The following is a 15,611-nucleotide window of genomic DNA, read 5'->3' as shown; positions in this document are numbered from 1 at the left end:
AGCCTATATTGTCAATTCTTTGATGGAAGATAGGTTAAAATCTTTTGTTTTCAAGGATTATGTCTATTATTGTCGTTATGCAAATAGTGATGGAAGATAGAATGAATCCTTGTGTATTCCACAGTATTGATCTTCACTGATCCATATTTTATGTATTACTGTGAGGCTCCGTAATGTGTCTTATGTTGAGCACGATACAACTAAGTTGATTAATGTTGATTAGCTTGGTTGGTTGTTCCATAAGGTATTTTATGTTGAGCATTTGTAAATTAAATTAATCATCTTGTTTGGTTATTTAGTTATTGCTCCTTAAGTTTTCTTATGTCGAGCAAAACAAATGTCAATTAAATTGATTACTTTTGTGATTAGTTTAATTATGTATTCCAATTAGATTAATTATGGGTTCTCTTGTAATTAGTCTAGTTGAGTATTCATATATTCCACAAGTTTCCTTGTGTTTAGTATAAGAACGGCTATCCTAATCATTTTTTAATGGTTATGTTAGTCATATGTTCCGTAAGTTTACTTATGTTGAGCATAATCAATTAAGTTGATCACCTTGTGTGTTTAATTTGATTGCGTATTCCGATTAAATTAATCATGGGTTTACTTGTGATTAATTTGATTGAGTTTTTGGATATAGAAAATCATTCTCATGGTTTTTGGTGTCCATTAAAAATCCTCTTTTCTTTCGAAATTAAGGTCGCTCTTGTTGTTCCCTTGGGAATGACATCTAATGGGGGAGAGTTATTTTGAACTTGTGGTTAATGGTCATATCTTGAGGGGTGTGCGGCTGTGGAATTTTAGAGGGGTTATCTTGTATCTTTAAACTCCTTGATGAATGCTATTAGATTCGGCTATATGATTGCATCTAAATAAGATGATGTGTATTGCTTTATTTTAGTCATGAAATGTCTCTTACGGAAATTTCATTATGATCCCGTTCTTGTACCTTTGCCAATTTTATTGACAAAAAGAGGGAGAATTAATATGTAGTTCACACTACAAATACATATGGTTTTCGGATCATTGTGTAAGGGGGAGTGGTTTTCATGTGAGATGGAGTATTGACTAAGGGGGAGTGATACATATCACCATAGTATTATTGTTGAAGTTGTGATACAATTGAACTTTGATGCTGTGTAAATAATACTATGACACTGTATAACAATGATCGAGACTGATGCTTTCTCATTGTTATAGCTATAGATCTTCAACAACAGTGATGCTAAACTTACAACCTTTGGGATCATTGGAGTACTTAGAAGTGACGAAGATTTCGAGGAATGTTGAAGATTAGACATGTGGAATAGGAGCTACTAAAGTTTCATTATCTTTTTTGTATTCCATATGTATTGATAGTTTTGTCACTAAAATTGGCAAAGCGGGAGATTGTTAGAGCATAGCTCGCTCGACCTCGCATGCGTTGCTATATCAAGCATGTTTGTAAATGTTAGTGATCAAAACTATGAGTCTTGATTTCTAGTCTATATATCTAAGTCTTGGACTAGGATAGTAAATGTAGTTGAGCTCAAGGACTTCATGGCGATTCATCATACAAGTGGAAGAACTACTCAAGGAACCGGTGGAACTTCTCGACAAAAAGGTATGTGAAGTCTTGAACTTATCTGTCACTCAAAAGTCTATCTATTCTATCTCTTATTTCTTGAGACAAAAGTCGTATGCTATATATATAGACTTATATTATACACATTTGGTATTTCGAGCCGAGTATACCTCACCTATCTATATCTCGAAATATGTGTTGGTAAGCGTTTCGCTTTGACCATGTTTTTCTTTACCTAGTGACGCAAGTCATGATATGTTTCATTCATCTTGAAAATTGCTTTGACGAAAAATAGTGTAACAACTATATAACGTTATCTAAGAATGTTTAAATGATTGGAATGAGAGTTTAGATTACGTAACCAATGATGGACATAAGTATGTCGTGGAAACACATATGTGCATAAGTCCTATACTGGAAGAATGGCTAGTAGCCAAGCCCGCGAACTCAGTCCGCGAATTTCCTAAGTTCTCAAACCCGAGAATTTCTGCTGAGTTAACAAACTGCTTGCGTGAGCCAAGTCCGCGAACCCAGTCCGCGAACCGGCGAAGTTCTCAAACCCGAGAATTTCTGCTGGAGTTTGTAAACTCTATCCAGTACCTTAAATCCGCGAACCTAGTATGCGAACTTAAGAAAGGTTATTTATCTGAAGATGATTTCTGAACTTAAACTTATAAAGACTAAGGAATACTTTTGCAAACCGTGGCTATAAAGTTCATGAACCGATTCATGTGAATCAAATCATCTTTTCTTCAATTGTGTCTTATGTAGTACATGAGATTTCCTTGCAATTGCTCTCTAACTAGTTCATATGAGTCATTTGAACTAGTTATGGTGAAGAAGCAAATGGTTGGTATGAAATGCTCAAATGAATAACCTTTTGGTTGGCTATTGTTGAACCAACAATGCACACGTTTGGGTACGGTTAACAAACCTAGAAGCGTGCACTTCATTTGTGTATAACAAGCTAAGATTTCGATCTAACGGTTGAGATATATTAGCTTGAATCTAAATCAGGTTTTCATATAACGGTGGATAGTGTTTGCTTTGTGAGCAAGATTTGAAATACTATATAAAGGAGACATCTATCCTTGTGCAAAACTAATCCCCACACCTTACGTGTGATACTAGTTTGCGTGCTAGAGTCGGTTCTCCTTTAACCTTTGGTTTTCTTCTTCTAAAACCAGGTTAACGACTTCATTGGGATTGTGAAGCCAGACCGATACTACTTTTATCTTAGTTGTGTGATCTGATCTTGCATCTTCTATCGTACGAGTACAATCAGATTGATTGGCTTGAGATTAACCTCTCCGATAGGCAAGATATAAAAAGTAATCACAAACATCTTCGTTTCATTGTTTGTGATTCCGCAACATCTTGTTTCGCTACCATATGATTAAGATTGTTGTGAGGTGATTGATTAATCTAGGCTTTTCTTCGGGAATATAAGACCGGATTATCAATTGGTTTCTGTTCACCTTGATTTTATATCAAAAGACGAAACAAAAAACTTTAGGGTTTTTCTATGGGAGACAGATTGATCCTTTGATAGACTTGTCTGTGTGAGACAAATTTGTTTATTGTCAAAGCCTGCGATTTTGGATCGTAGCAACTCTTAGTTGTGGGTGAGATCAGCTAAGGGAATCAAGTGTGTAGTATCCTGCTAGGATCAGAGGCGTATGGGTGCAACTGTACCTTGGATCAGTGGGAGACCGATTGGGTTTCAACTAAGTCCAGTCCGAAGTTAGCTTGGAGTAGGCTAGTGTCTGTAGCGGCTTAATACAGTGTGTATTCAATCTGGACTAGGTCCCAGGGTTTTTTTGCATTTGCGATTTCCTCGTTAACAAAACTTCTGGTGTCTGTGTTATTTATTTTCCGCATTATATTTGTTATATAATTGAAATAGTACAGGTTGTGCGTTAGATCATCAATTAGAGTAATCCAACCTTTGGTTGTTGATTGTCATTGATTGATCCTTGGATATTGGTCTTTGGTACCATCCAAGTTATTCCTTGTGTTTGATTAAAGACTCGCTGATTTCTATTAGCTAGAGTAAATAAAAACAAGAGAGAGATATTAACTCCTTGAGATACTTTTACGTAGATTGAGTCTGACTGTCTAGTTGATTCTCTAGTAAGTGTTTCAGAGTTAGTCCATACAGATTGCTAAGAGAAATATTGGGTTTGGTTGTTAGACCCCCGCTTTTTCAAAATCAAGTATACCAATTACCTCAATCTTGTAGGAAATTGAATTACGAAACCAACGCAAAAAGAATGAGGTCATTCCGAGTTCGGACGAAGAAGTTATAGGCAAAACAGTTTTACACTCCTTCATATTGCACCTCTCACTAGGATCGGTACCCATGTGTTGCAAGTGAAGGATCACAATACTAAACTGTTTTTGACATAACTTTTGCATACAATGTCCAAATTTAGTGATTTTTGGCTCATTTTAACCGTAAAAACAAGAGATACACATACATGATCAGTAGATATCAACATCATAAAGTTAAAATTACCGTTTCTATCAAAAGTTCAAATATAGATAGAGAGGGTATGAGAATAGAAGACAAGAAATCTCCCTAAAGATGTTAATTAGTCATATAATAACCGGGAGATCATGTGCTCAGTTTTACGTGCTTCCTCACCCTTCATAAGATTGAGCACAAAGGTGAGCATGCACATTCGAACACAACTAGGTTGTGTTGATTTGATACTTATCTTGTTCGTCACGAGTGACTAAGACCGAATCATCATTCTTGACCTCTTGCTTGGTTTGTTTTCTCTTGTTTTTATTCTTTGACTTGTGATGAAGAGTGTCATAATCACAACATTCACTAGTACAAGAGATTTCAAGCATAATGTCTTTATTTAGTCTTTCAATAAAACTCTTGTAATTATTGTCACCAACAATTAACAGCTGAGAGTCATTCTTGTGACTAACTTTTGGTCCCTTTTTGGCTATGGAGTATTTGGGACCATTTAGAGGAGGGTTTTGCAGGAGCATCTTTCTCCTTCATACCATTAGGACGATTGTCCTTTTGAATACTTTGCGAACAACTTTTCTCCAATTTGGAATATCAGATCTTATCTTAGCATTTACAAAGTAATCTTTCTTTCTATATTCGGGTCTTTTATAAGATGACCTTGTCGAGCGATTTGAACTATCATTATAATAATTCTTTTACCTAAACTTTGAACAATATCGATCTGAGTTCCTTTGGGGAGCAATCTTAGCCAATTCGTTTGATACAAAAGAAAGTGTATGTTTTATCTTGCGAATCTTGCATCCCCATTCCACATGCCCTTTATTACCACAGTAACAACAATACCAGGTAACATACAAAGTACGAGTTTTAATGTTACCTTTTTGTGGTTCCACTTGCGTTGGAGCTCGACGAGTTTTCTTCTTCTTCTTATCTTTGTTCGACGTTGTTGCTTTCTTGACATTAGCAGAAGTGCTCTCTTTGATTGCTGCTGGTTGAACATGATTCTTAGGCTTGACTTGTTTTACTTCTTTACAAGAAATAGAAGCATCTTTTACATCACTGGAAGCCTCTGGTTTAGAATAATTTGCAGCTTTGACAAATTTTACCTCTTTGCTAATATCTGAAGCATCTATTCCCTTGTAGCCCAATCCTCGTGTATCACGATGATTTCTACTTGCTTCTAACATTGAGGTTAAATTGTTTGAGCTATCATTGAACTTTTTCAGGTTCAAATTTTCTTCTTCCAACATCTTAATTTTATCAAGAGCACCAGCTAGATCATCCTCAAGGTGTTTTTCTCGTGAGAGATATACACCTTCTTTCTCTTCAAAACTGTTTTATTGAGAGTTAATCCTTGCATTAGATTCAACAAGTTTCTCTTTCAACAAATGAATTTTTTTCAAGAGCAGCATCCCGCTCCCTTTTTAACAGTTCTGCTTGAGAGAGACTAGCGTTTTCTTTTTCTTCAAGACCCTGTATTTTTTGAGAAGTATCTTCCCTTAAATTTTTGTGATTTTGATGCATCTTTTCAAATTCAATGGTAATTGCTTTAAAATCATCCTGATTTTTCTCAAATACCTTTTTGTAAGTAAGCAATTGCTCACAAACAGATTCTGAGGGTGGTTCAATAACCTCTTGCGATATGTTAATTGAGTCTTTCTTTAGTTTTCGCTCTCGCTTAACTCTACTTTGACTCATGTCTTATAGGTTGGATCGCACCAAACACAGATTGTTATATCTTTTCGTGTTTGCTTGCTCTGATACCAATTGAAAAGGCGAGGGGACCCAAATATACCTCAAGCTAAAACTTTTCCTACCTATAATTCCTTTCTCCGACAATGATTGTCTATGGACTGAGTCGAGACAATACAGCAAATCGGTTCACACTTCGTGTGATCGTCTATGGATACGAGACCGAGACAATACGACAACAAGATAAATTATGTGATTGACTATGGATACAAGATCGAGACAATGCAACAACGGAGTATATTTACTTGATAAAAGGTTCAGACTTAACCAAACACAATAGGATTACTATCAAGTAAATAGGAATTAACGTTTGTGTAATTTACTTTAAATTGTAATAACAACAATTATAATTGCAGAAAATAAAAGTAAATGACACGGCAAGATTTTGTTAACGAGGAAACCGCAAATGCAGAAAAACCCCGGGACCTTGTCCAGAATTGAATACTCTCAGGATTAAGCCGCTATACAAAATAAACCAACTTCGTATAGTTAATACCAAGCAACTAAACCTATAGTTCGCCTAGTTCCGTCTGTATTCCCACACCTCCAACTTATGAATAAGTCACGTACCTGGAACAATTCCTTTGGTTTGTATTCCAAACAGTAAAGGAACAACAAATCTGTTTGGTAGCAACTCTCTTCAACCAAGTGATATGAGTTCGACAAAGGCTCTTCTGTTTATCTCAATAAAATCCTTCGTCAGGTTCTAAGATCTATCTTATTCTCATCTACCAAAGTAATTGTTAAGATTTTGCAATCAATACTTTTAATCACACAAAATTGTATTGATGCTGATATACACAACTAATCAATCTAATCTACCACAAAGATAAACCGATTATAGTTGGATCCTCTATACCGAAACAAGTATTGTGCACAACAAAGATTATGAACCCCAAATCAGAAATCTTCAATATCTTCTTTGTCTTCAAATCTTCTTAGATCTTTAATAAACCCCTGCACACAACAACTTGAATCTCTTGTGATTAATCACACACAGAACGGAGTCTGTTAACAATGGATTATCACAAATACGTCTTTAGATCTACAAACAGTCTAAAGATCCCTGTCGAAACTTCGATTTAGTTTGAGTAAATCTTATATCACAAGAGAATATTCTCAAGCACAAACAAACTAGGTGCAATCAAAGTTCAATCACCGTTAGTCAATCAAATCAATCGAAAACAAAAGATAAACCGTAATTATATAGTTTCTCACCAACGGTACTAATAGAGCTTCTCAATCCAAAAGAAGACTTTAAACTGAGTAGACGTAATAGATTTCGCCTAATTAGGTTACTCTCCTCTCCGGATAGGCGGCTTCACCGGTAACAACACAACCGAGGAAGTTTGCTGTCATGAAGGATTAGTTTGTTAGAAATGTAAACTTTCATATTTATAGACAAGGAAGTTTGTACACCAAGGAATTTCCAAAACCGAAAATATTCTCAAGATATTCATTAAACCTCAGATTCGGTTTCCATAATTCCTGGAAATGCTCTGTCCAAAATATTGACCGAAAATCTCTTTGGAAAATCTCTAACTAGTAAATGCACATTACTAATTCTCCTTTTCCTAAAATAAAATTAAAAATCTTAGACAAAAGATTCTTAACTTATTTATGTTTCAATCCTGGGATTTTTTTCCTTTAGCTATTAAGGAATAACTTTGAACAATTAAAGATTAGCGTTTACTGCATGTGTTCAAAGTATATCGACATCCTTACTTTTCAAAGTATATAAGAGATTATTCACATTGGTTAAATTTGCATGAGTAAAAATAAGGCAATCATCTGCAAAGAGCAAATGATTAATAGGTGGTGCTCCTCTAGCTACTAGGATCCCTTGAATACTTTTTGAGTGATGTGCTTCTACCATAGTTCTTGAAAACCATTTCATAGCTAGAATGAAAAGATAAGGGGAAAGGAGATCTCCTTGTCTTATTCCTCTTGAAGGATTGAAATCTGTGCAAGGTGAACCATTTAGAAGGACATATAAAGTTGTGGCACTGATACTTGTTGAATTAGTTGACACCAATCTTTTGAGAAACCAAAACTCTTGAGAATCTTAATAAGAAAAGGCCATTCAAGTCTGTCAAATGCTTTTGACATATCTAACTTGAGATCCATCCATCCACTTTGTCCTTCTTTTTTCTTCATTGAATGTATTATCTCATGAGCAATGATAGTATTATCATTGACTAATTAATCTACCAGAAACATAGGTTGCTTGGTATGGAGAGATAATTTTCTCCATTATGGGCTTCATCCTGCTGACCAAAATCTTTGATATAATTTTGTAAGAAGTATTACAAAGACTTATAGTCTGAATTCAGCTAAAGTACAAGGCTTATTCTTTTTTGAATCAAAGAGATGTAAGTCTTATTCAGTTGCTTGAGCATATGCTTAGAAGAGAAAGAACTGTTTGACCATAGCACACACATCACCACCAACAGTAGTCCACTTTGATTTATAGAAGCCTGCTTGGAATCCTTCTGGTCCAGGGGCTGACCAGTTTTCCATAGTCTTAAGAATTTTGAATATTTCTTCATCAGATGGAGGAGCAAGGAGTTTAATATTATCTTCTTCAGAAACTAATGTTGGAATGTGATTGTAGTGTCTTTTTTCAATAGAAGGAGTAGAAGTAGAGCTGATGTCCTTGAAATGATTAGTTAACAAGTTAGCTATATCATCTCTAGAGTGAACCCAATTACCATTTGAATATTTTAAAGAGTCAATGTTATTTCTTGCTCTTTTCCTTTTATGAAGAGTATGGAAGTACTTGGTGTTGTAATCTAGATATTTGATGAAGTTATCTCTAGATTTTTGTTTATGAAAGTCTTGCTGAATATTATGCCACCTTTGAAGTTCTTTGGAGACTTCCATAGCTTTAACAGTATTAGCTTCTGAGTGAGGAAGAGCCTGAATGGTAGAGAGTTCATGCTGCAAATTATCTATATTTTGATTGATGTCCCCAAAGTGATCCTTATTCAATTTAGATAAAGTAATTCTTGTAAAATGTAATCTTTTGACTAGCTTGTAACCTGGTGATCCATTAACTGTCTTTTCCCATGCTTTGGCAATTTCAACTGCACAAGTTCTATCTTGTAACCAAGAAAGAAAGAATTTAAATGGCTTCCATAATTTTGGTTGAGAATAATCTGTTACAAGAAGAATGGGTCAATGATCACTGCCAAGTTGATTTAGATGAAGTATCTTAGAATCTGGGAAAGAAGAATTCCACTCAGCATTACCCAAGGCCATGTCCAATCTAGATCTTTTCCTTCCAGTTCCCAAATTATTATTAGACCAAGTATGTTCTCTTTCAATAAAACCAATATCTTCTAAGCCAGCACACTGAAGTATTGAATGAACCATACCATCACTAGAAGATGAAGCTGAAGAAGAATTGTCCAGAAGATGAATATTAAGATCACCAAGAAGTATCCAAGGCTGATTAATGTAACTTCTAATATCCTTTATGAAATCCCATTGGTCTTTTTTCTTTGAGTAATTACAGTAACCATACATACATGAGAGAATCCATTCTAGTTGTCTATGATCACTCTGAACTACTGTATAAATCATGTTATTATCACAACTAACAATATCACATGAAAAACCATTTCTCCATAGAAGAACTAAGCCACCAGATAGGCCAACTGGTTGAAGGTATCTAACATTAGGATATTTAAAAGGATCAATCAAGTTTCTCATTTTATCTTCATGGAGTTTGGTTTCACAAAGAAATATTATGTCAGGATTTTGAGACCTCACTAAATCTGTAAGGTGACCTCTGGTAGCTGTTACATTGAAACCTTGAACATTCCAAGACAACACCCTCATTATGTTATTTTATATGGGAGCAAGAGATTAAATAGAAGAAGATTAAGATGTGACTCTTGAAACTATTTCTAGATATTCTCCTGGGATAACTTGTTATGCAAGCAGCAATTAATAACTTATACGTGAGCAGATGGAAATAATGATGGTACATAACTGACTTAATGAGAAAGATGTTATTAAGATGCAGTTTTTTTGAGTGATTAATTATGCAGAAACATATATAATAAATGAGAAAACCTAATACTAAAACCCTAACATAGATATTAATGGACGCAGTTTCCAATAAAAGAAATAAGATTTTAATAAAAGAGAGTGCTGATGAAAAATTAGGGATGTATACTTGATTCTCCTTTTCTTCATGAAAAGATTGATCTTCTCCAGTTATGACCCTGTGAGTAGTCTAGTTGGAAGTGCTAGTATCTTGTTGATTATTTCCAGAAGAGCTTTCAGCATCATTGAGAGTTCCAGTCGTATTATCCATGATTCTAAGCCTTTTTCCTAGCCTAATATCTTCACCTGGTTCCTGATCATTTTTCTTGAGAAGGAAATCCATGTTGATAGCTATACCATATTTTGGTTGAACAAAAGTAGTAGTTTTGATGAATTTCTTCGAGCTTTGTTAACAGACCGGTGCAGAGTTACTGGGTTTTGCAAAGATACTTTTCCTGATGGAATTAGCTTTGCCAAAAAAATAAGGCTTCTCATGAGCTTTATTTAAGTAAGTGGCTGCATCTTTGCAAGAAGCTTTCCAATGTTTAATAACATATCATTCTGTGCAAATACTCCTTGGTTGCTTCTCATAGAAGAACTGCTACCATTTTGTAACACCTGCATTAGTGATACACTTCACTCCTCTTTTCAATGACATTGTTAGATCAACATTCACACAAACCTTGACAGGAGTGCTACCAATAGGGATGGCATCCTTTGGTTCAATTTTAGTGACCTCTCCCATGATTTCACTTATTTTAGTGACGGACTCAACATTCATGTGTTCAGGAAGCATATATTTTAGTTGAATCCAAAACATTTGAAATCCCCAGTGTTTCTCAGTATAGATAATTTCTGGGATGTAATCATGGATTACCATAAGATGCCTGTTGATGCTCCAAGGCCTTTCATTAATCATTTTTTTGAGTAAATCCCAGGTTTTGAACTTGTGAATCATAATATTTGGTTTCACTTCCACGATCTGCACCTCTTCTGAAGTCATGAATGGCCAAGTAAAAGGTAGCCATTTTTCAATTGTAGCATAGGTCATTCTTCCCAGTTTGACTTTTCTTCCTCAGAAGTGTTGTTATCTGGCTTGAAAACAACCACTTCATTAGTATCTCCCAACTCCAAAGTTGCCTGTTTGAACTTGTTAACGAGATCTCCAACATGACTTGATGTCTCTTCTTCCATTTTGAAACTATTGTTTGACTGAATGAAAAGGAAGTCGACAACTTTATGTTTATAGATTGAAATATTGAGTTTATGGTTTTGAAGATTAAAAAGATATAATTGTAGATATACTTTCTGGCTTGAATTACGCGAACATATATTTTGAGGATTTTTATTGCTATGGGAAGTTTTACAGCTGGCTAACAACTCTAATAGGAAGACTAGGAGGCAGACTTTCCATGTTGAGCTGATTTTGAACATTTTGAAAATTTTTGAATTACCTAAAAAGCGGGATAATTTGTTTCTTTGAATCGCTAGAGAAACTCGCCATGTGAACTCATTCCTGACAAAAGCTTTGACACCATTGATACCGTAGATGTAATTGATACAAGCACAATCCATTCAATGAGAATCTATCAGCTCAAGGCAATGAGAATGCCATATGTGATTTGCCGACTATCCATAAAATCTCCTTAAAACTCTGAAATAATAGAGGGAAGAACATGTTTCGGCTTATCTGCCAATAACTTAGTGATGATTTTGTAAACGCCACCAATTAAACTAATAGGTCTGAATTTATGCATGGTTGAAGCTCCTTCACACTTAGGAATTAAGATGACGTTCAAATTCCTTGATAACAACAATTAATTCAAAACATTTATCACATATGCAGTTTTTTGTTTTTCTTGATCGGCCAAGTATCAACAATTTGTGATTTTTCTTTTGGAAGACCTTATTTGATTTGTTTGAAGCTTGGTCCACAAACGTTCTATAAGGAAGAGACAAATTAGTTTAGAGGATTATCCACTATGCTATTTGTTGGGGATTATGGAAATAACGGAACGAGAGAGTATTTGGGGCTAGGAAGAAGGAGGCGACGGAGATTATTGATCTTGTCAAACAACTTGTAGTTATTTGGTTTTGTGATTCAGATATCTTTAAGTTTGTTAATGCTAACCTGATTTGGAGTAATTGGGAGACTCTAATAAATGTGTAACACCCTTTGTACTGTGTAAGGTTTTTTTTCACAAAATTGGTTAAAAAGACCAAAATCAACAATTCCTGGGTGAAAGGACATTTAGATTTTGATACTGTTTAAATGGACAAAAATGTAAAAATAGCTAGGATGTAAACAGTTTCATCCTACCCATTTTCAAATACTTTTTCTTATTTTTAATTTACATCAGGATGCATCCAGTTTCATCCTTGCTATTTTTAAGTTTAAGTCAGGATGAATCCAGTTTCATCTTGCTATTTTTTTGGTGTTCATTTCACCCATACTAATTTTTACTCGTCCATTTGAACCATGTTTTAAAAACATTTGGACAAATGACCCATTTTTCTCGTTTTTTTTTCCCGCAAAAATGAAGAAAGAAACAATTCGCGATCTGTCTTCCAAAGGCAAAGATCCAAGCGAAAGGGACAATGCGAGCTCTAACCTCCACGTTTGATTCTTTCGAATGCAATCAAGCAACCAAGTGTGCTAGTTTTCCACGGGTGATTATACTAGGACACAAATTACACTGTCGGTTGTTTGTTAAGATATTTAAAGAAAAATCTCAACGGTTCTGACCTTCGATTAGTACCCGTAATAAGAGGGTGGATATTATAAGGAATCGACCTTTTCCCGAAAGGAGCCATAAATCAATAACGCGTTGAGCCAAAAACCTCGGCGATTATTTAGTCCAAGTGAAATAATACCCGGTGTAAACGTTATTAAATTTGGCTTTGTCTGTCGTAAATTAAGGAGTCCAATTTTCCAAGCGGAACAGAAAATACCCAGCCACTTCCTTTGTTGACTACTCCCTTTCACTGACTAGTCAAAGTCAACGTGATTAACTCCGTAATAACATTAGCAACAGACCGTCATTTAGCTCGAAATGCATGTAACGTTCGTTATAAACGTTGTAACGGCGATAAGCGTATATAGCACGCTAGAACGAAAAGAAAAGGAAGTAAAGTAACGCGGTTAAGGACTTTCGTTGTCCTTATAACTCTCTTTTCTCTTCCATTTCTCTCTCTAAAACAAACTAGTCTCTGCACCTTCAAAATTAAAATTAGGGTTTCTTTTTCATTTCCATTTTTTAATTCTTTAATCGAACATGGTCATTTGATTGAAATCAAGAATTATATAAAATTTATTTCGTTCTGGATTTAAGGGTTTCTTTTTCTTGAAGAATTGAAAGGGAATTTTTCATTTCATTTCATTTTTTTTTCTGGATCGGTTGGTGGTGGGATTGAAGATCTGAAACGGGGATTTGATTTCAACGAAATTTGTGGTAAGGATTCTTTTTTAGTTGATTTCTGAAGAAAAAAAGGTTGAATTTTTTTTTTGAATGGCTTCAAATGGATCTTCTTCATATTGGTGTTATAGATGTAGTAGATTTGTAAGGGTATGGATTAGAGAAGTTGATAGAAATATTGTTTGTCCTGATTGTGATGGTGGATTTGTAGAAGAAGTTGAAAATCCACCTCGATCTACACATACTGAATCTCAAAGAAGAAGAAGATTTCCTTCTGCTGCTATGTATATGTTAGGTAATCGATCTAACAATAATAATAATAATAATTCAGAAGAGAACAGCAATAATAATAATACAAATTCTGGGTCTGGGTTTCGTCGTAGTCGAAGAAACGGGGGAGATCGTTCTCCGTTTAATCCTGTAATTGTTCTTAGAGGACCTTCTGAAGGGGGTGTTGCTACGGCTGCTGTTCCAGAAGGTGCTGTTGGTGGTGGTGTTAATGGGGAAAGAGGAAGTTTTGAACTTTATTATGATGATGGTGCTGGTTCAGGTCTGCGACCATTACCTGCAAGTATGTCTGATTTCTTGATGGGATCCGGGTTTGATCGGCTTCTTGATCAATTAGCGCAGATTGAAATCAATGGTGTAGGTCGTTGTGATCATCCACCAGCATCAAAAGCAGCTGTTGAATCTATGCCAACTATTGAAATCATTGATAGTCATGTTTCCACTGAATCACACTGTGCAGTTTGTAAAGAGGCTTTCGAACTTGGATCAGAAGCTCGAGAAATGCCTTGTAAGCATATTTATCATACAGATTGTATACTTCCATGGCTGTCTTTAAGAAATTCTTGTCCTGTTTGCCGACATGAGTTACCTACTGATGCTCGTGGAAGGAGTTCGCCTGAATCTGATGTAAGTCAAGTTCAACAACAACAGGAACAATCCCCTGTAGCAGCAACAATTACTGAAGAAGATACTGTTGGGCTTACAATTTGGAGGCTTCCTGGCGGTGGGTTTGCTGTTGGTAGGTTTTCAGGTGGTAGACGTGCTGGGGAGCGTGAATTTCCAGTTGTATACACTGAAATGGATGGTGGTTTCAATACAGCTGGTGCTCCTAGAAGAATATCATGGACATCAAGAGGTAGTAGGTCTAGAGAAAGTGGTGGAATTGGAAGAGTTTTTCGAAATATCTTCTCATTCTTTAGGAGGAATTCGTCTTCTTCATCATCTAATTCTAGTTCAGAATCAGGAACTACACGTAGAAGTCGTTCCAATTCAGTGTTCAATAGAAATTCAAGAAGGCATAGCAGAGCTTGGGCTTTGGTTGATAGTAGTACAATTGCAAGATGGTGAAATTGAAATATGAAGCAAGAGCTTATCTTGCTTTGTTATTGGGGTTTTGCCAGTCTTATTATGATCCTTAGTTATTGTTAGTTTTTCCTCTAGAGAAGAAAAAAAGATCTGTGTAAGTCATTTTTTTTTTTTTCAAAATTCACTGTAAATAGCAGGCAGCGTTGAACCAGAAGAAGGAGAACAGTTTCCAGCTTAAATTCCTAGTGTGAAGTTTTGGGGCCTCGGTTATTAACCAGATGATTGTTGCTTCAGAATTTGAAATAAACAAGTAACTCAAATTCAACTAAACATGAAGTAGATGATTTGAAGTTAGCAATGGAATTGACTCGAAGCTAAGAAGAAGGTGAGAACCCTTTCATTCATGTACACATCTCCACCTATGATGGCTTGGTGTTAGTGACCGACAATGGTTCAAATCATCCATTAGTAGTTTTTGTTAGAAATACATTTCTGTATGAATTCTTTTTTTTTTTTCCTTAAATTTGTAATCTGTTTGTAGCTTCGATTGGTTTAATATTCAGTACTACCTTTTGAGAATTCGTTTTTGTGTTATTTTAGGTTGTCTGATGATGAATTGCTCTTTTCCTGGGTGATCATCTTTATAATTCTGAGTGTTGTATTAGTCAAGTGGCTCAGATTTTTTGAGAAGGAAAATAGCTAAGATCCTTTTGATGATAATAGAGATAAAGGGGACTACTATGTTGGCAGATGTTTCCTTAGAATTTTTTGGGACCATGTGATAGGTTTCTTTAAATGAAATTCATTTGCTCAAAATATACATTAACATCTCCATTATTGAGACAACCCTTGTTTCTTGTGGTTGTGTTTTTGCCCTATCTTTTTTTTGTAGAAAGAAATGTAGTAGTAGAGAACAAATTGTGCTCATAATTGAGAAAACAAGAACCAAATCTGACAGCTAATAAATCAAGAGACAACCATATTCTGATTAGTTTATTGACTTATATGATCCAAGTTAGTT

At 35.3% G+C, this 15,611-nt stretch overlaps 1 protein-coding gene across 1 annotated transcript; it reads left to right on the top strand.

Annotated features, from left to right (window-relative positions):
- The first annotated feature begins 13,006 nt into the window (after positions 1-13,006).
- Positions 13,007-15,171, top strand: LOC113298826 (E3 ubiquitin-protein ligase RDUF1-like). Its single transcript, XM_026547685.1, has one exon. The coding sequence runs from the start codon at positions 13,370-13,372 to the stop codon at positions 14,630-14,632; it is 1,263 nt and encodes a 420-aa protein (XP_026403470.1). The 5' UTR covers positions 13,007-13,369; the 3' UTR covers positions 14,633-15,171.
- The last annotated feature ends 440 nt before the right edge of the window (positions 15,172-15,611 follow it).

Source organism: Papaver somniferum, chromosome 7 (genome assembly GCF_003573695.1).
Source record: "Papaver somniferum cultivar HN1 chromosome 7, ASM357369v1, whole genome shotgun sequence".
Classification (NCBI taxonomy): Eukaryota; Viridiplantae; Streptophyta; class Magnoliopsida; order Ranunculales; family Papaveraceae; genus Papaver; species Papaver somniferum.
Note: the sequence above shows the minus strand (reverse complement) of the source record. Positions and strands in the feature narration are given on the sequence as shown.

Coding starts and splice junctions, on each gene's coding strand:
- LOC113298826 (XM_026547685.1), top strand. CDS start 13,370: ATGGCTTCAAATGGATCTTCTTCATATTGGTGTTATAGATGTAGTAGA.